Source organism: Salpingoeca rosetta (assembly GCF_000188695.1).
Source record: "Salpingoeca rosetta unplaced genomic scaffold supercont1.33, whole genome shotgun sequence".
Classification (NCBI taxonomy): domain Eukaryota; class Choanoflagellata; order Craspedida; family Salpingoecidae; genus Salpingoeca; species Salpingoeca rosetta.
In genome coordinates, this window is record NW_004754901.1 from 132,441 (window position 1) to 149,940 (window position 17,500).

The 17,500-nt window shown below is 57.1% G+C and overlaps 4 protein-coding genes across 4 annotated transcripts in view; 3 read left to right on the plus strand and 1 right to left on the minus strand.

The window, feature by feature from the left end:
• The window catches only part of PTSG_10427 (uncharacterized protein), a gene marked incomplete at its 5' end in the record, with an annotated part of 13,909 nt that extends 3,474 nt beyond the window's left edge, over positions 1 to 10,435 (plus strand). Inside the window, 7 exons of the mRNA XM_004988749.1 lie at positions 85 to 210; positions 449 to 629; positions 799 to 886; positions 1,104 to 1,543; positions 1,796 to 1,935; positions 2,169 to 9,333; positions 9,585 to 10,435. Coding sequence (XP_004988806.1) covers positions 85 to 210; positions 449 to 629; positions 799 to 886; positions 1,104 to 1,543; positions 1,796 to 1,935; positions 2,169 to 9,333; positions 9,585 to 9,982 — 8,538 coding nt within the window. The 3' untranslated portion in view covers positions 9,983 to 10,435. The remainder of the gene's footprint in view (positions 1 to 84; positions 211 to 448; positions 630 to 798; positions 887 to 1,103; positions 1,544 to 1,795; positions 1,936 to 2,168; positions 9,334 to 9,584) is intronic.
• Positions 10,436 to 10,464: 29 nt separating this feature from the next.
• On the minus strand, positions 10,465 to 12,808 carry PTSG_10428 (profilin). Its single transcript, XM_004988750.1, has 4 exons — positions 12,636 to 12,808; positions 11,723 to 11,836; positions 11,422 to 11,556; positions 10,465 to 11,197 (listed from the first exon to the last, which is right to left on the minus strand). The coding sequence occupies exons 2-4, from the start codon at positions 11,831 to 11,833 to the stop codon at positions 11,060 to 11,062; spliced, it is 384 nt and encodes a 127-aa protein (XP_004988807.1). The 5' UTR covers positions 11,834 to 11,836; positions 12,636 to 12,808; the 3' UTR covers positions 10,465 to 11,059.
• A 156-nt stretch (positions 12,809 to 12,964) lies between these two features.
• PTSG_10429 (uncharacterized protein) lies at positions 12,965 to 16,783 on the plus strand. Its single transcript, XM_004988751.1, has 9 exons — positions 12,965 to 13,142; positions 13,427 to 13,484; positions 13,679 to 13,764; positions 13,934 to 14,026; positions 14,393 to 14,486; positions 14,730 to 14,907; positions 15,209 to 15,421; positions 15,630 to 15,760; positions 16,054 to 16,783. Exons 1-9 carry the CDS (start codon positions 13,125 to 13,127, stop codon positions 16,320 to 16,322), a joined length of 1,140 nt encoding a protein of 379 aa, XP_004988808.1. The 5' UTR covers positions 12,965 to 13,124; the 3' UTR covers positions 16,323 to 16,783.
• A 38-nt stretch (positions 16,784 to 16,821) lies between these two features.
• PTSG_10430 (uncharacterized protein) overlaps positions 16,822 to 17,500 on the plus strand; it is a gene marked incomplete at its 3' end in the record, with an annotated part of 7,577 nt that continues 6,898 nt past the window's right edge. The window contains exons 1-2 of the mRNA XM_004988752.1: positions 16,822 to 17,048; positions 17,328 to 17,371. Of these exons, the coding sequence (XP_004988809.1) occupies positions 16,895 to 17,048; positions 17,328 to 17,371 (198 nt within the window). The 5' untranslated portion in view covers positions 16,822 to 16,894. The remainder of the gene's footprint in view (positions 17,049 to 17,327; positions 17,372 to 17,500) is intronic.

Genomic DNA, 17,500 nt, shown 5'->3' on the forward strand with positions numbered 1-17,500 from the left:
GTGCGTGTGTGTGTGTCAATTTTTCCACGTCTGTGAACTGTTGCTCATTTGAAACCCCTCCAACATGCACACACGCTCGCACAGGTTGTGTACAAGTGGAAAAACGCGTACGATTTGACAATCAAGCGCATGTTCATGATGGACGAGACGTTTGTGGACAACTGTCTCCCTGATGATTCCTTCTTTCGCGTCGTCTCCGTCGAGGGAAAGGTACATTGCCTGTTTGCGCGCTGTTAACTGAATTCTCGCATGCTTCGCACGCCCTTGTCACTAGTGTTGACACCAACGCACATCCAAACCACACATCCAAACCACACACACACACACACAGGCACACACACACACACACACACACACACACACACACACACACACACAAATTGCCCTCTCTCGGCCTCGCCCATTGCTCACCTGTGCACGTGCGCACGGGTTTCATTGCCACGTATAGCCGATGGTACTCCACAGTGATTCCGTGAAGGAAAAGAAGTATTGGAGCACAGCTGTCACTGCGACGGTAAAACGTTTCAAGGAGACTGGCGAGTCCTCCGTCCAGCTGCGTCAGGCCTGGCTCAAGGAGAAGGCGTCACGCAAGAAGAAGGGGCTTATGTCCCCAACCGGCGGCCACAAAGGTTTGTGTTGAGCCGTGTTATTTTGCATGTGTGTGTGTGTGTGCTTGAATGCATGGATTGATTGTTGCTGCAAGGGAGCGAGAAGGAAGGGATGCCTTGCAGCATCCAGCGTTTTTGTTGCGGTTGAGTGTCTCACGTGTTTCATATTCCCCTTCCATTCATTCAACAGCCAAACGGGGAAAGAAGATTGCAGCAAAGCTTCTCAAAGCGCCGCAGCGGCGCCGATCCCAAACTCTCGAACAAGTGGAAGCAAAACTGTAAGTTTTTGAAATCGCTTGAAATGTGTGCAAAGCCGTGTTTTCGGGTGTGCGCACACGTGAGACATACACGCATTATATGGATTTTCCTTCCACTTTCATTGTCACCCACGATCTGACACATTCACAACTCTCGTCCCTCACCACGCTCTCCACTCCCACCACTCACTCACCACCATCCACTCAACACCAACCACCAACCACCAACCACCATCAGACAAGCTGCGACCACCGCCATTGCGCTGCGGGCACACGCGGCCGAGGCATCCGAGCCCATGCACGTAGTTGACGTGTCCAAAGTCAAGGCGCGGCGCCTCACATCTGGTGGCGGCGTGCTGTCAGACTCCGAGCCAAACACACCGCTGCCGTCGACCCCCAATATGGGGCAGCGCGGCAACCGCACATCCGCGCTCATGGAGATGACAGAGTCAGACACAGACGGGCAGGTGTCGAGCGCGCGGCCTTCGTTTGCACAGCAGAGCGCCGTGCTCGGCGCTGTGGCGGCTGACGACCAGCGGTTTTTCGTGTCTGTCACGTTTCCGGACAGCAGCCACACCACCGTTGTTGTGCAGCAGGGGCAGTCCATCACGTCCGTCTTCTCCAGAGCCCTGGTTCGTCGCGGCCTCAGCGTTAACGACCACCACCTCGTCACAGCAGGTGCGGCTTTGTCGCGTTTACTTGTTGTGTGTGTGTGTGCACGTGTGTGTGTGTGTGTGTGTACGTGTGTGTACGTGTGTGTGTGTGTGTGTGTGTGTTTGCTGGCGAAAAGCCCGTGACGCTTTTTGTAGTGCAACTGTAAGCTGGGCATTGATTGCATTCGCATTCACACTCACACAAACAAATACGCACATTCACCCACAACACTATCCCCCCCCCCTCACAACATCCATTCACACACAACACATCCAGATGGCATTGAGATTGAGTGGGAGGCACAAGTGGGCGACACACTCCGCCGCTCGCAAGCCGTACGCGTTGTGCCTGGTCCTGCAACAACGCCAACACGCAGCCCACGCAACCAGACAAAGAAGAAGAAGAAAATCAGCCTGGTAGGTTGTGAAGGTGGTCGTGTACAGTGTGTACGATGATGTGGCTGCGTACGACTGTTGACTGCGTAGATATGTGTATGTGCGTGTACGAGCGCGCGCGTGTGCATACATGCGCACACGTTCACCCCCTCACCTGCACTCACTCGCATTCACTCGCACTCGTACTCTCTCTTCCAACGCTTTGCTGCACTCACCCGAACCCTTGCCGCTCAACCACCCACCCTCGTGCACAGGCAATGTCGGAGCAGTGGGAGTCCAAGTTCAGCACTGCCGGCGACTCTCTCCCTGGCGACGTGCTCCGTCAACAGCAACAACAACAACAGCAGGAGCAGCAGAAACAACCGTTGCCTGCACGCAAGCCCCGGCGGTCTTCCAGCCACATGTCTGTGCTGACACAGGACCTGCACGTGCCCCCGTACTCGTACACATCCCAGCAGCAGAGCGCGAGCACAACGTCCCTTGCTCCACTTGCCCAACAACAACAGCAACAGCAACAGCAACAGCAACAGCAACAGCAGCCGCAACTACAGCAGCAACAAGAACGTGGCGCGTCGAAGGCAATGCTCACGACCAAGAAAAGGGCCGGGTCTGGCGAGTCGACCCGCGTTCCGTCGCTTGTGAGCATTCGCGGGCACACAGCCACCACCTCCACCAGCAGCATCAGCATGGGCAGCAGCGGCAGCCGACCAACATCGAGTCAGCAGCAGTACCGCCGGCCACGCCGTGCAAGCAGCGCCATGTCTGTCATCAAGGAGACGTTTGTGGAACCGGAACACCGGCAACCACTACAGCACCAGCCGCAACAGCCACAACACCACATGTCGCAACACCACGACATGCAGCGACAACAACCGCAGCAACAGCGGCTGCGGACACGTGCAAGTGATGCTGCAATAATCACCGCCACCCGCTCGTCTTCTGGCGTGTTTGCATCGTCACACCTCCACCTTCTCTCGCAATCGCATGAACACCAGTATCCGAGTACGCGTGCGAGTGTCGACAACGGCATCATCACCAGGGGGCCACCGCCAGCAATGGCACGAATGGCACAGGCGGCAACACAGCGCACCACCACCATCATGACGGCCACAGCAGCGACCACCACGACCACAACCACCACCACGACACCACCGGCACCAGCACCAGCACAGCACAGGACTGCAAAAGTGCTGTCATCATCGGGGCCGCTGCCGCTGCGACACGCGAGCTCGCCGGCGCTGCTTGACGATGACGACCGGGCCTCCTCCACGTCAAGTCTCTCTGAACAGCTGTCCTCATTCTTCAAGGCAGTGCGCGTGGAGGACTTGGGGAAGAATCTTCCCATCCCCAAGAAACTCAGCAGAGAAGGGTCACGCGACAGCACGCTCAGCGCACGTGGACCCAACGCAGACGCAAGAACTGTGGATCATCAGCAACAACCGCATCAGCAACAGCAGCAGCAAGTACATCAACTGTTTCAACGCAACAGCGCTTCGCAAGCCGCTGTCGGTGTCGTTAAGGCGAGGAGCTGTGTGCATGTGAACGGCAAAGACGCAACACTTGGTGGCATCTCACAGAGCAATTCCCTGGACGTGGAGCCGGGCGATGTTGCGATGGACACAAGCGGAGATGGCGATGGCAATCATCATCATCATCATCATCATCATCATCATCATCATGACGACGACGAAGAATATGACGTTGGTCGCATGACAGAGCTGCTTCGTCGTTCCAGCGCCACCCCACCTGGTGGACGGCGCATATCCGTGCATGCAGGCAGCGACGGCACCGTGAGCGATGGCGAAGTGGTGGTGAAGCGCCACAGCTCTCTCTTCCACAATCACAATGAGTTGTCCGACAACGACGACGACGTTGATTACGACGACTACGGATACGAGCTCGATGATGCCGATGATGATGATGATGATGATGACGACGACGAAGATGATGACAAAGTGTATCGCGATGGGATGTTTGGTCACGACGGTGTTGGTGGAGATGGCGATGAGTACACGGACAGTGTTGATGACGAGGCTGACGGCAGCGTCTCACCCCTCGACCGCCTCACCTCCAGCAGCAGCCACGTCGAGTGGGACCAGCGCGTCATGAACAAGTTGTACGGCGCACAAGCGGAAGCGTCATCCTCGCCATCGCTGCACCACCATGCCCACGGCACAGCGGGCAGGGGCATGAAGGGTGTGCATCGTGACCAGCTGCGCCAAGCCATCGACTGGACATCCAATGGGCTCGATACAGTGCTGGACATTCGATCCATCAGCGACAGCGGCAAGACAACCCCGTCAAGCACCCCCGGTGTTGGCTACGAGGAGGCTGTGCCGGCGGACATGGACGTGGTTGAGTTTGGCGGCGCCCGTGGCCGCACCGGCACACGCGCACAAGCACACAAACAGCGCCGCACCTCTCCCCTCAGTGTGGCGAGTGGTGGTGCTGGCAGAACACACGCACGCACACAAGCCGAGGGCGGCAATCATGATGATGGTGATCAAGATGGTGGTGAGGAGATGGCTGGAATGGTTGAAGCCACGGAACTGCGTGTGCACGCTCACGACAGCGATGAGGAAGAGGCAGCGATGGTTGGCATCCAGGCCGCGATTGAGGCAGCGGAAGGCTGTGGCGACGGCAGTGACAATGGCGGCTATGGCTACGATGACGATGATGATGATGATGACGATGAGGAGGAAGATCTTGACGCAATCAACGCCAGCTACCTCCACATCGAATCGAACGACGACGGCGAGAGTGACGCTGGTGATGCTGACGATGCTGATGGTGTGAGTGATGGCAGGTTGCAGCTTGTTGGGCGCCAGGAAGCAAGTGGCCCGGCAGCACGCCGTCGCGTGCAGGAATTGCGTGCGTGCTTGCAGGCAGACATGGACGATTACGAGACCATGCTGCTGGAGGACAGGCAGGCCATTCTTGACACGACGGCAACGAAAGCCAACGCCAGTCATGCGGACAGCAATGACAGGAAGCCGCGGCACCAGCAGGAGCAGCAGCAGTACACGGCTAGCCATGACAATGACGAGGATAGCAGCACACGCGGCGGTGGCAGCCGCAACCCGGGCAGAGGGAGCGACAACGAAGACGCGCCCGCTGTGGAAGGTGCTATCACCACGTCCACTGCCCTGGCGCTGCTTGCAGGCAATGCAGCTGCAGCTTACGAGGAAGCGCGTGATAGCGGACGGCCGTCTGTTGATCTGACATGTATGACGGGATCTGAGCAGAACTTGTTTCTGTCGCCGCGCTCACGTCGGCGTGCCTCTGCCCAGCGCCGCGAGGTCAACGTCAGCAACGACGACGATGGCAGTGACGGTGATGTGGACGGTTCCAGCATGCGCGCAGGTGGTGATGGGAACACGACGACTTCCGCCACGGGTGGGGAGGACAGCGAGGGCTTGGCGTTTTCCTTCACACAGAGCGATATTCGCAAGTACAGCGATGACACTGCTGCCACCGCCCCGCAGCAGCAGCCATCAAGTACCAGTGAGGGCCAGCAGGAATCGCCGTCGTTGCTGGATGTGCGGGAGCGCGTGTCAACACCGTCGTATCACGGTCACCGCCAGCGGTCGAGGGAGGAGCTGGCACGCCGCATCTCTGAGGAACTCATGGACGAAAAATCCATTGCCGGGTTGCTTGCAAGCAAACAACAACAACAACAACAACAACAGCAGCAGCAGCATGGTGAAGAGATCGCAGCTGTGGCAGGATCCGGTGTGCAGAGCCAACAGCGGCTGCAGCGTATGTTTGGCGATGTGTCGGCAGCAACGGCAGTCAAATCTTCAAAAGGCACAACCACAACCACGTTTGGTGCAACAACGACGACGACAACAACCACAAGTGCACGCGTAGCAGCTTCAGCAGCAGGCACAACTCAGCATGGCGGAAGCGGACGTGGGTTGCCCCATCCTCGACGAACAAAACCGAACGTCGCACCAAAGCCTGCGGCGCTGTTACGGTACGCGAAGCGAACCACGGCCCTCTGTGATGCATCTGCATCCAACAGCAGCAGCGATGCGGATGGAGCAGCCCATGCAACCGCATCGGAGGACGACGCAACCACCACGCCAACGATTGTTGAGACCACGGCTGACGACCACGGGTCGTTTGCACGGGGAGCAGGAGCAGCTGCTGCCGACTTGCTGCGCCGGGGTGACAGGCTCTTCGCCGGCACCAACTCTGCGACACTGTCTTCTGGTGATGACGGAAATTATGACGACGACAACGACGACGCTGAGGCTGAGGCTGACACGTTGGGCCAGCTGCTGTCAATGCACCGGTTGCCACACCGCAGACCAAGCACAGACGCATCAACAACGCTTTCGTCCGGTTATGAGGCAGACACGTCCGCAAACGCCACACGGCCCGTGTCCCTGGCCATGAGCGATGGATGCATGTCGCGGTTTGGTGGTGATGAGAGCAGCGATCCCTTGCCTGCAAGCACGCCATCCTCGCCCATGGCAGCGATGATGCACGACGCACATGTTACGGACGAAACGACAGAAACAACAAGTGCAACGACAGAAACAGCGACATCAACAGCAGCAACAGCACCGCGAGCGCCGCTGCTGCGCCGCCACTTGTCCCGAGATACGTTTGAGGTACTGTCGCAAATCACGGATGCGCTCGACTCCCTGGTTGGCCGGGGCAGCGCCGTTGCTCGTGGTGAACGAAGAGCGTCAAGCGCACACGGGCGCAGCCACAGCATCACGACGCGTGACGATATGGCGCTGCGTACGGATGGCGGTGATGAGCAGCGGCCAGTGCACCGCCACCGCCGCAGTCGCTCTGACATCACCGCCGGGCTCGCACTCAACCTGGCTGATGTGTACAGCCACGACGATGCGCTTGGCGAAGATGAGGATGATGGCAACGTGACAGTCACGGAGGTGCTTGGCGCAAGCAGCGACACACCCGAGACGACAACACCAACACCATCGGCCGCCACGACAACAGCCGGACTGTCGTCGAGACTTGGGAGCGGCCCACCATCCCCAACACGCACACGGCGGCGATACCTCTCTCTCCGCCGGCGCACGCTCGAGAGCACCAGCAGCGACGCCACGTCGACAGGGATGATGACCAAGGGGCTGCCAACACGCGGCAGCGCAACAAGCGCAGGGTCTCCCCCGTGTGTCGGCGATGGTGGCAGCGGCAGCGGCGTGAGCACGGGCTGTGAAGATGCCACTGACGGCGAGCGCACGCCCCGCAGCAGCGTTGACAGCACATGTGCGCAGGAGCATTCCGATGCGTCTGCATCCGACAATCAGCAGCAGCGGCAGCCGTCGCCACAGCGGTACAAGGGGCGACGGCGACAGAGCAACACAGCGTCAACAAACGACACCAGCAACAGCAACAGCACCAGCAGCAGTGGTGGTGGTGGTGGCTTCCTTCGGTTGCTGCGGTCTCCAACGCGCCGCAGGTCAAAGGGCAGTTCAGCTGCCAGTGGTGTTGGCGAGCAGGACGGGGGCGCCACAACGGACGGCACTGAGACGGAAACTGCAGACGAATGCGAGACCGTGCCAGTGCAACGCAGTGGAGACAAGACAGCGGCCAAGAAGCGAGGAAAGCGCACACCAAGCACGAGCAGCAATAGTGGCAGCGGTGGTCACAGGTGGTCCCTCATGTCGTTCCGGCGTGGTGGGCGCTCGAAGAACAACAGCGCCAGCAACAGCAAGGCGTCCACATCCAACTCCACGCCGTGTTCATCACCGATTCCTGAACTGCCAGAGGAGGCATCAGCGGCAGCAGAACCACGGTCATCTTCGCTGCGGACGAAGGCACGCACGGATGAAGGAGTGAAGGCAACCACATCCTCAACATCGCAATCTTCCGCGTCACCGTCAGCAACAACAACGACAACACCGACAACCAGTGCTTCGCCGTCATCGGCGTCAGCGCCAACACCACCAACGCGCCGCGGTGGTCTTCGCTTGAGTCTCCGTCGCAAGTCCCCGACGTCATCTCCAACACGTGCCACTGCAGCCACGAGCAACACAGGCGAAAGCTCGAGCACAGCCAAGCCGCTCTCTGTGCGGGAGCAGATACAGATGCTGAATTCGCGGGCGGCGGACTCTGCGCCGTGCACGCGATCACCATCGCCGGCGAACGTGCAGCAGAACAGGGCACCGTCGCCGTCGCCGCTGGCACGCACCCCCGCCCACCACACAGTCGCAAGGCCCAACCCGACATCGCCCACACCCCAGGCCACGACGGTGCCAATGGCAGCAGCAGCAACAGCAACAACGGCGACGGCATCTGACACCAGCACATCACCAGCAACACCCACAGCAGTGTCGCCCGTTGCTCCGTGCCAACAACCACAGCAGCAGCGGCAGCAGCAGCAGCAGCAGCAACAGCATTCGAGAAGGCCTCCGTCGCAGCAGCTTGAGCCCGTTCCCGCGTCCCGCATCATGGAGTTTATCCACATGTTCAACAAGGCCACAGCAGACAAAGTGGGCGGCAAGACCACTAGCACGGACAACCACGCTGGTGCCAGCAGTGGTGATGTGCGCACGCGCGCTCAGAGTTTGGACATTGCATTCAGCACAGCCTCCCCAACAAAGCATCACGCGAGCCATCAACAAGAACAACAACAAAACCAACAACTGCAAGAACAGCAGCAGCAAGAACAGCAGCAAACAACACGTGCTGCGCCATCTCCGGTGGCGCGCGCGGGAGTGCTGCATCAGACGGCAGAACGCGGCAGCCGTGAGAGCTTTTCGTTCTGGCGCATGCGTGAACGCCAGAGCCAGGAGCAGCTGAAGCTGGGCGAGGACCGCAGAAGTGGACGCAGCAGTCTCACCTCGGCCTCGCATGCTGTCGGTGGCAGTGGCAGTGGGAGGGCTGGTTTCAGCCTTCGTACCGACAACGCTGCCAAGGCCCCGTCATCGGCAAGCGGTGTCGGCGAGAAGGCTGCGCACACCACCGCTGCTGTTGGTCACCTGCACAAGCAGGGCAGCACGGGCATTCCCCACGCGGTGGAGCTTGATGCAGCCGAGCACGGTGCCATGACGTCCTCGAGTCAATCACAGCGCCCGCGCCATCATGGTGGAGACAGCGAGCATGTGCCACCAACAACATCGTCGTCATCGTCGTTGTCGTCCACAGCAGCGGCAGCAGCGGCGAATGTGCGGAGTCTTGCGCGTCAGTTTTCCAAGCGCTCACGCCAGGACGGCACCAGCGGGAGGGGGCGCCGCCTCTCGCCCGTACGCCGGCAACAGGTGCCTGCAGGCAACCACGCCCACAGCGGCAGCAGCAGCGCATCTCAACAGCACAAGGATAAGAGCAACGAAGGCAGTCAAGTACTGAAGCAAGTATCCAACACACGCATCCCTGTTCCATCATCCCCACCAACAGCGGCAGCAGTGACAAAGACAGACGACGACAAACCACGACGCGGTGCGTTGTTTACTTCTGAGTTAGCTTGCTCAGTTTGCTTGTGTGTCTGTGTGTGTGTGTGTGTGTGTGCATGTGTGTGCATGTGTGTGCGTGTGTGCATGTGTGTGTGTGTGTGTGTGTGTGTGGCCTGTTTCATGCACATCATAATGTGTATGTTGTCGCATGCTTGCAAGCATTGCACCTCACAATGATCGCATTTCTCACCATCGCCCATGTTCCTCCCCTCACTTTCCTTCGTACTCCTCATGCAGGGTCCAAGTTCTGTGCTGTCGCCCCACGCACAAGCACGACGGAAACACCCGCGCACGGGTTCTCCACCACGTCGCACGTTGGCCGCGGTGTGGCTGCATTCACGCAGTTGATCGAGGGCACAACTGGGGGCTCTCGCACACGCAGCAGTGGCAGCAGCTGCGGCAGCGGTGGTGTCACAGCACAGGTGACGCACCAGCAGCAGCCACCGCCGCACCACCACGCGCCCAGCGGCGGCGGCGGCGGCGGTCGCGTCAACATGCGAATGAACAGGGTGCCGACGCCCAACAGCAAGGACTCGCACGACAGCAGCAGCGCTGGGGTGAAGGCGGCATCCTCGTCGCTCGCTTCATCCAAAGGGCTCAACTCGCCCAGCAGAACACCACGCCCCTCAGCATGACGTGCTCGGAAGGAATCGTGTTGACCCTGACCTGTGTGAGGCTGTCGATGTTAGGATGTTGGTGTGCGTGCTCACCAGAGTAAGCAGCCTTCACGCACGTGACTCGCCAACTTCTGTGCCTGTTGTGTTGCACGGCATTGGTCCCAGTGCTCACCTTATCTTGCGTACAATTCTTCTTGTTCGTTTTGTGTCTTTTGCTTTTGTTTTTGACAACACCACTGAGGCCCACATGTTCGAGATGTGTTTCGCCCAATTCATTTTTTTTTTGGTTTCCTTGTACACACTGTGTAGCAGCAGATTCTATTCTTTTTGTTTCATAGCCATGCATGACTGTAGTCAACAGGTCAACACACGTGCTGTTCTTTCTTGACACTTCTTTTGTTTGCTCCTCATCCATCACCCTTTTCCCCCCAGCAGTACAAACACAATATCGCCACACACACACACGCAAGCACACATGCACGCAAACGTGTCATTGCTGATGCTTGTTGGTATGTATGTATGTAGCTGTTTTCTTCTTGATGTGGTGTCACAACCAACATCCATACATGACAGGTGTCACAGACAGAAAGAGCACAGAGCAAACAAAAGAGTGTGTGAGGTGTCCAACATGATGATGGACGATGTAAACAACGACATCGCCACTCACACAACACTCACACACAAGACGCAAAACAACAACAACAACAACAACAACAACAACAACAACAGCAACAACAACGCATATCAACGAAGAGAAGGGGAAGGGGGACGCGTATTGCATGCGTGCTGGCAGCAACAGGCAAGTGAACAATAACGAATGACATCTATGGGGAAGAAGAAGAAGAAAAAACTTGTGGGAGGGGAGGGTATGTATGTGGGTTGAGCGAAAAGCTCCGATCTTTGTGTGTCGCACAGCAACGTCCAGCATGCGATGCGATGATGGAGAGCAAGCAGGGCGACAACAGATACGGGGTGCTCGTGCTCGTGTTGGTTGAGGTTGTGGGGTTGTTTGTTGTGTTGTGTGGGTGCTGGGAAGGATTGTTATCTGCATGTAGGGCTGGTTGGTTGTGGTTGGTGAGGAGGGTGGTGTGGTGCTTAGTAGCCGACAGAGGCAAGGTAGTCTGCAAGCTTCTCAACGACGTTGTTGCAGTCACCGCCCTGCAGGCCACCCTCGTACACGCCAATCAACAGAGCCTGGTTGGTCTTCACAACAATGCAGCCAGCATCACCGCCCTGTATGTGCATGTGTGTGCATGAGCGTGGTATGTGTGCATGTGTGTGCATGAGCGTGGTATGTGTGCATGCGTAATGCGTGAATGAGCGAGCGAATGAGTACAAAAATGTGTGCGTGTGAGTACAACAACGTGTGTGTGTGTGTGATGGTGGCAAGAGAGCGCCGCAGGTTGGCGGCTGTTGGTTGGTGTACGTGCCAGGCTGGGTCAGGAGGAGATACGCACCTTGCGGCCGAGAAGGGAGCGGTCGGTGGCGCGGAGGAACATGTACTTGACGCCGTTGAGGACGATGCCAGTCTGATAGAGGGGCTGGGGATCGCCAAAGGCGCGCGCAAGGGCTGCTGCCTCCGCAGGCGCAACCTGTAGCAAGACAGCAAACGAGTTGTGCATGCACGCGTTGGTGAGGGGTGCCATCGCACAATCGCAGGAGTCACAACACGAACACGAGCGTGTGAGCTCTTTCCAACAGCAGACGATAAAACAAAACAAAAGCCCACGAACAAGCGAATGGCACGGACAAACGCACGGTGAAGCCGGCGGATGTGGCCCATGGGTTGCCGTCAAGACCGTGGATGGCGGCCTTGGAGACCTTGCCGGTCGCGATGAGGTGCTGGTCGACGTACTGCTGCCACGACATTGTCTGTCAAAGGATGGGACGAGAAGATGGGAGGAGGAGACGAGGAGAGAGAGGGTAAGAGGAGAGGGAAAAATGATAAACGTGGAAGCAAGCCACACACACGCACACACGCACACACAAAAGACAAGCACAGTGAGTGAGAATTGCGAACCAGGTGACTTGAGCACACAGAGGAGAATACACATAAGGTTGACGAAGAGTGCGTGCGATCTCGCTGCTGCTGTTGCTGTTGTTGTCGTTGTGGCTGTGGTTGCTGGTCAACACCACATCAACTCGCGTTCGTAGGGACGCTTCTCTTGGCGACAGAGAGAGCCAATCAAGGAAAGCCGGGCGCCACCATTGAGCGCAAACACAAACGTCAACACAAACAATTGGAGAGTGCGCGCCACAACCGCAAGCGCCGGTCGGTGGCACTGGGATGTGACAGTTGTCGGGATCCGTATTGCTGGTGGTGTTTCGGGCGGCAGGCAACAACGCGCTCTGAGCGTCACGGTTGCACAGCGGCATGCAAGTGCTGGCAGCTGTGTCGACAAGCCCACACGGCACCCAAGTTCGGATGTCGTTGGAACTTGCTGGTGATGGCAACACTCTTTGGTTGTCTGCTGTTGCGGGTTGTGCTGTTGCTGTTGTACTGCCACTCCAACAAGCGCGCGCACACGCACACATACACACACACACACACACACACACACACACACACACACACACACACACACACACACACACACGCACACACACACACACACACGCACAGACGCGGGTTCACACAGCCCCACCAACTACCTCTCCTCCTCGTCCTCACCTTTGGTTGTGTTGGAAGGAAGGGGGGTTTGCTTGCGGGCTGTGGGAGCGAGGTTCGTCTGTGCTGCTTTGCTGGTCGCTTGGTAGTGGAGATGTGGGTAAGTTTCCAGCGAACAAACGGTTTGCTGCGATGCTGCGACGGACGAACCAAAGGCCAGACAACGGGTTCCCAAACAACAATAAAAAAAATTTACTTGCGCTGTGACCGCCTACAACATCCTGAGGAGGCCACCCTTTGTTTTCAATTCCCGGTTGTGTGGGTGTGCGAGAACTGCCGCAAACCTTGTGCCAATCGTCGTGGGGTGTCGTTGCAAATTGCAACGCCACAGCCTGAGCTGGCACAACCTGGGCTGCAATTGGCAACGCATTTGGCAGACAGTGAAGACAAAAAGGGAACAAGACGAACAGCGCCGCTGAGCATCCCCCAAGAAGACAGTCGTCGACCAATACAAACAACACCACCACCACCACCACCACCACCACAGGCGCCATGGCCACGGAATTTCAGGTGCGCATGCGTGTATGTGCTGTGTTGTAATGTTGTGTGTAATGTGTCATGTATGTGTTTTGTGTTATGTTTGTGTTGTATGTGTGTGTGTGGTTTGTTTGTGCCCACTGCACATGATCCCTGTGCGATGTTGTGTTTGTGTTTGTTTTGCATTGGGGAGCTCACGCACCATGGCTGCATGCGTGTACATACGTGCGTGTGTGTGTGTGTGTGTGTGTGTGTGTGTGTCTGTGTGTGTGTCTGTGTGTGTGTCTGTGTGTGTGTGTGTGTGTGTGTGGTTGCAGTTGATGAAGAACCCGGTTCTTCCCCTCTTCACGCACGCGTGGAACAAGGACAAGACACGTGAGTGCATGCATGTACACTTGTGCGCATGCGTGTTGCAGGGTGGATCATGTTAGCACGCTGTGCGCACATCAGCCACTCGTTTGCACACATCAGCTTTCTCAACCTGACGCTTCATGTGATCCTCGCCCTCTTCCTCTCTCCCTCTCTCCCTCTCTCTGTCTCTCTCTTGCCCTTGCCCTTGCCACCCTCAGAGGTGTGCGTGTCCCCGGGCGATAACAAGGCACACATCTACTCGTTCGATGGCAAGAACTACAAGCTCGAACACACCCTCGAGGATGTACGTTTCGTGTGTGTGTGTGAGGGGGGGGGGGTGCGTTTGGGCGAGTTGGGGACTGTTGCTTGTACTCTTGTTGTTGCTTTTTGCTCTGACTCTTGCTCTTGCTGTCGCCGACTCACTTGCGTGTTTGCTTCCACTCCTTTTCTCTGACTGCAAACAACACCTGCAGCACACGGCCACCATCACCGGCATTGACTGGTCTGCCGAGTCCAACGACATTGTCACCTGTGGCCATGACCGGAACGCCTACGTCTACTGCTGGGTGCGTGGGGGGGGGGGGGGTGTATACGTGTTGTGTGGGTGTGTGGGTGAGTGTGGGTGTGTGTGTGTGTGTGGGTATGTACGTGTTGTGTGGGTGTGTGGGTGTGGGTGCATTCGTGTTGTGCGTGCGAGGGTGTGTGGGTGTGGGTGTGTGTGCGTGTGCGTGGGTGTATAGTGTTGTGCGCGTGCGCGTGTGCCTCTCGCTCTCTTCCTCCCTACCTGTCTGTTTGTCTGTGTGTGTATGTTACTCGCGTTGCTCCCTCTTGCCTTCATGACTTGCACTTGTCAGTGGACTCACCATTCACCCTGATGCAACCGATCCCCATCCACCACCGCCAACTGCCACGTGCCCGTGATGCCATGACAGAAGAAGAACGATGCTGGCGTGGAAGTCTGGGACCCGAAGCTTGTCATCCTGCGCATCAACCGCGCTGCCACCTGCGTCAAGTGGTCCCCCAACGGTCAGTCGCGCCATCAGACGACAGAAACGGGCAGGGTTGGATGTGCAAGGGTTCAATACGTGGCACATTCCTTGAGCTTGTCATGGCGCACACCTCAACGCACGTCTGTATACACACACACACACACTCTCTCTCTCTCTCACACACACTCACTCACAAACTCACACACACACACACTCTCTCTCTCACTTACACACTCTCTCACAACTCACACTCACACTTGCGTATCTCTCGCTGGGTCAGGCAAAAAGTTTGCAGTTGGGAGCGGTGCGCGTGTGATCTCTGTGTGCTACTTTGAGGAGGACAACGACTGGTGGGTGTCGAAGCACATCAAGCGGCCCATCCGCTCCACCATCCTGTCCATCGACTGGCACCCAAACAACTACCTCCTCGCAGCAGGCAGCGCAGACTTCAAGTGCAGGTGCTGTGGCCATGCTCATTTGTGGCGCTGGTGCTGGTGTGTTGTTGGTGGAGGGGTTGATGGTGGTGGATGATGATGGTGGTGGTGTGAAGGGGTCGTGGAGCGGGGATCAGAGGGGAGGCAAACGACAAGGGTGCAGATTGCCGCTTTGATTGTGTGGCAAGCAAGGCAGCACAGCACGCACGCCCAATTGATTGCACAGAACGCATGCGTGTGCAGCTGTGTGCTTGTTGTTGTCTCACGCCATCTCCCCCACTGTACACCGCTCCGCGTGGTTGTGCTGTTTTCTCTCTGTGCACAGGATCTTCAGCGCCGCCGTCAAGGGCGTGGACGAGAAGAACAAGGAGACGGAGTGGGGTGCGCGCAAGAAGTTTGGCGAAGTTGTGCAGGAGTTTTCGACGAGCACGGCTGGCGGCTGGGTGCACGCTGTGTCGTTTTCGCAGGACGGAACCAAGGTGGCTTTTGCCGCACACGACTCATGCGTCTACGTCGTCGACGCCACAGACAACCTCAAGTGAGTCCATCGATGATGGTGGTGATAACGACAAGGAGGGGGCTTGTGTTCTTTTCACTTGCTTCCGTCTTTGCCTGCTTGCTCGCCTGCTTGCTTGTCTGCTTGCTTGCTTGCTTGCTTTCTTGATTTCTTGCTTGCTTGCTTGCGCCCTTTGTGTTCACCACATCGACCATGCTCATCATCATCACCACCATCACACCCCTTGCAGGATGCACCGCCTGCCGTGCAAGGCGCTGCCGTACCGCACCATCGAGTGGGTCTCTGCCACGGAGTTTGTTGCCGCCGGCTTTGACTACGTCCCCGCTCTCTTCTCCTTCACAGGCGCTCTCCAGTACATCGGTCAGTACTCCTGTCGCTGGTTGCATGTACATGCGTGTGCGCGTGTTTTGTATTCATGTGTTTGTATTTTTGTGTGTGTGTGTTTGTCGGTGTGTGTGTGTGTGTGTGTGTGTGTGTGTGTGTGTGTGTGTGTGTGTGTGTGTGTGTGTGCACATCACCGTACTTGCCTGTCTGTCCTTGGTGTGTGCAGTGCATATTGTGTCTCCTCCATCCACCCCCCGTCATCCATCCACCCACTCATCCATACCCGTACCCCCACCCCCCTTCTCTCTCTCTCTCCGTCTCTTGGTTAGGCGAGCTCGACACGCGGCAGGAGAAGGAGACAAAGTCGACGTTCCGTGCGCTGGACAAGTTCCGCAACCTTGACAGCAAAGGCACGACCGAGGGCAGCGCGCTCAAGACCAAGGTCAACACCACCCACCAGAACTGCATCGCAGACCTGCAGATCTTTGCTGGCGAGAAGGGCAACGTGGCCAAGTTCACGACCGTGGGCAGCGACGGCAAGATTGTCGTGTGGGACCTCGCCGCTGCAAAGCGCAGCATGCCCAGCAGCGCCGCCTGAGCGGGTGGCACTGATGAGATGGGTGGATGATGCTGTGATGACGACGATGACGCCGTTGTTGTTGTTGCTGTTGTTGTTGATGTTGCTGCTGTTGTTGTTGATGATGAACCGATGCACAATGACAATCGTATGATGTGTGATGGTTGCTGGATGGCTGGCTGGTGTGATGATGTGGCGATCGTGACCCGTGCTGCGTATGCGCGTGTCACGTTGTCACATTGAGCGGTGGAAGCGGTGGACGATGACAGTCGAGTGGATGTGCCTGATGAAAACTATGTGTTGTTACAACCTCCTCTTCTTCCTCTTGCTGTTGTTGTTGTCGCTGTTGTTGTTGTTTGGTTTTTCACAGTCTGTGTGGGGTTGTGTTCTTCTCTCTTTCCTCTTCTTGATGCTTCACGTGCATGTGTGTGTGTGTGTGTGTTTGTGCTTCTTGCCTCAATTGAACAAGCGAGCAAGCAAGACGAGGAGAAAGTGGCAGGGAGGGAGAGTTAACAAACAACCTCCTTGTGTTTGCTCGCGTTTGATGGCGATTAGTGGATGATTTCATCCAACTTTCGGCAGGTGGCAGGACGATGATGACGGCAGCTGTTGTTTGGTTGGCGCGACGTCGCTGCGGTGCATCACTGTTGGTGCTGGTGCTTGTGGCATCAGCAGTGGCTGCAGCGAGCGACAGCGCCACTGCAGGAAACAAGCACATTGATGTAGTCGACCCATTCATTGGCACAGGTATTTGGTTACGTTTCGCGTTCGCGTTCGTGTGTGTGTGTGTGTGTGTGTGTGTGTGTGTGTGTGTGTGTGTGTGTGTGTGTGTGTGCGTGTATGGTGTGTGTGTGTGTGTGTGTGTGTGTGTGTGTGTGTGTGTGTGTGTGTGTATGTATGTTGTGTGGGTGTGTGTGTGTGTGCGTGTTAGTGTGTTAGTGTGTGTGTGTGTGTGTGCGTTTCAACACTGCGGTGAAACCCTTGGGGCCTCTCTAATTGAATCACTGTGCATGCAATGAAACACAGGCAACTTTGGCTTTGGCGTTGGCGGCGATCCCGTCGGTGTGCAGGTGCGCTTGTGTTTCTTGTTGCCCTTGCTTGGATACCTTGTGTTTCATGGTGCATACTGAACGCATATCATCTTACACAGGCACCCATACACATATGCATGCACACACGCACACACCCTCTTTCTCTCA

Bases quoted from the DNA above. Each gene is read 5' to 3' on its own strand.
- PTSG_10428 (XM_004988750.1), bottom strand. From the start codon at position 11,833: ATGTCGTGGCAGCAGTACGTCGACCAGCACCTCATCGCGACCGGCAAG. The intron at 11,557-11,722 runs GTGCGTTTGTCC...GTCTTGCTACAG, and splicing joins CCACATCCGCCGGCTTCACC to GTTGCGCCTGCGGAGGCAGC. The intron at 11,198-11,421 runs GTGCGTATCTCC...ATGCACATACAG, and splicing joins GCTCCCTTCTCGGCCGCAAG to GGCGGTGATGCTGGCTGCAT.
- PTSG_10429 (XM_004988751.1), top strand. The intron at 13,485-13,678 runs GTGAGTGCATGC...TGCCACCCTCAG, and splicing joins GTGGAACAAGGACAAGACAC to AGGTGTGCGTGTCCCCGGGC. The intron at 14,487-14,729 runs GTCAGTCGCGCC...TCGCTGGGTCAG, and splicing joins CGTCAAGTGGTCCCCCAACG to GCAAAAAGTTTGCAGTTGGG.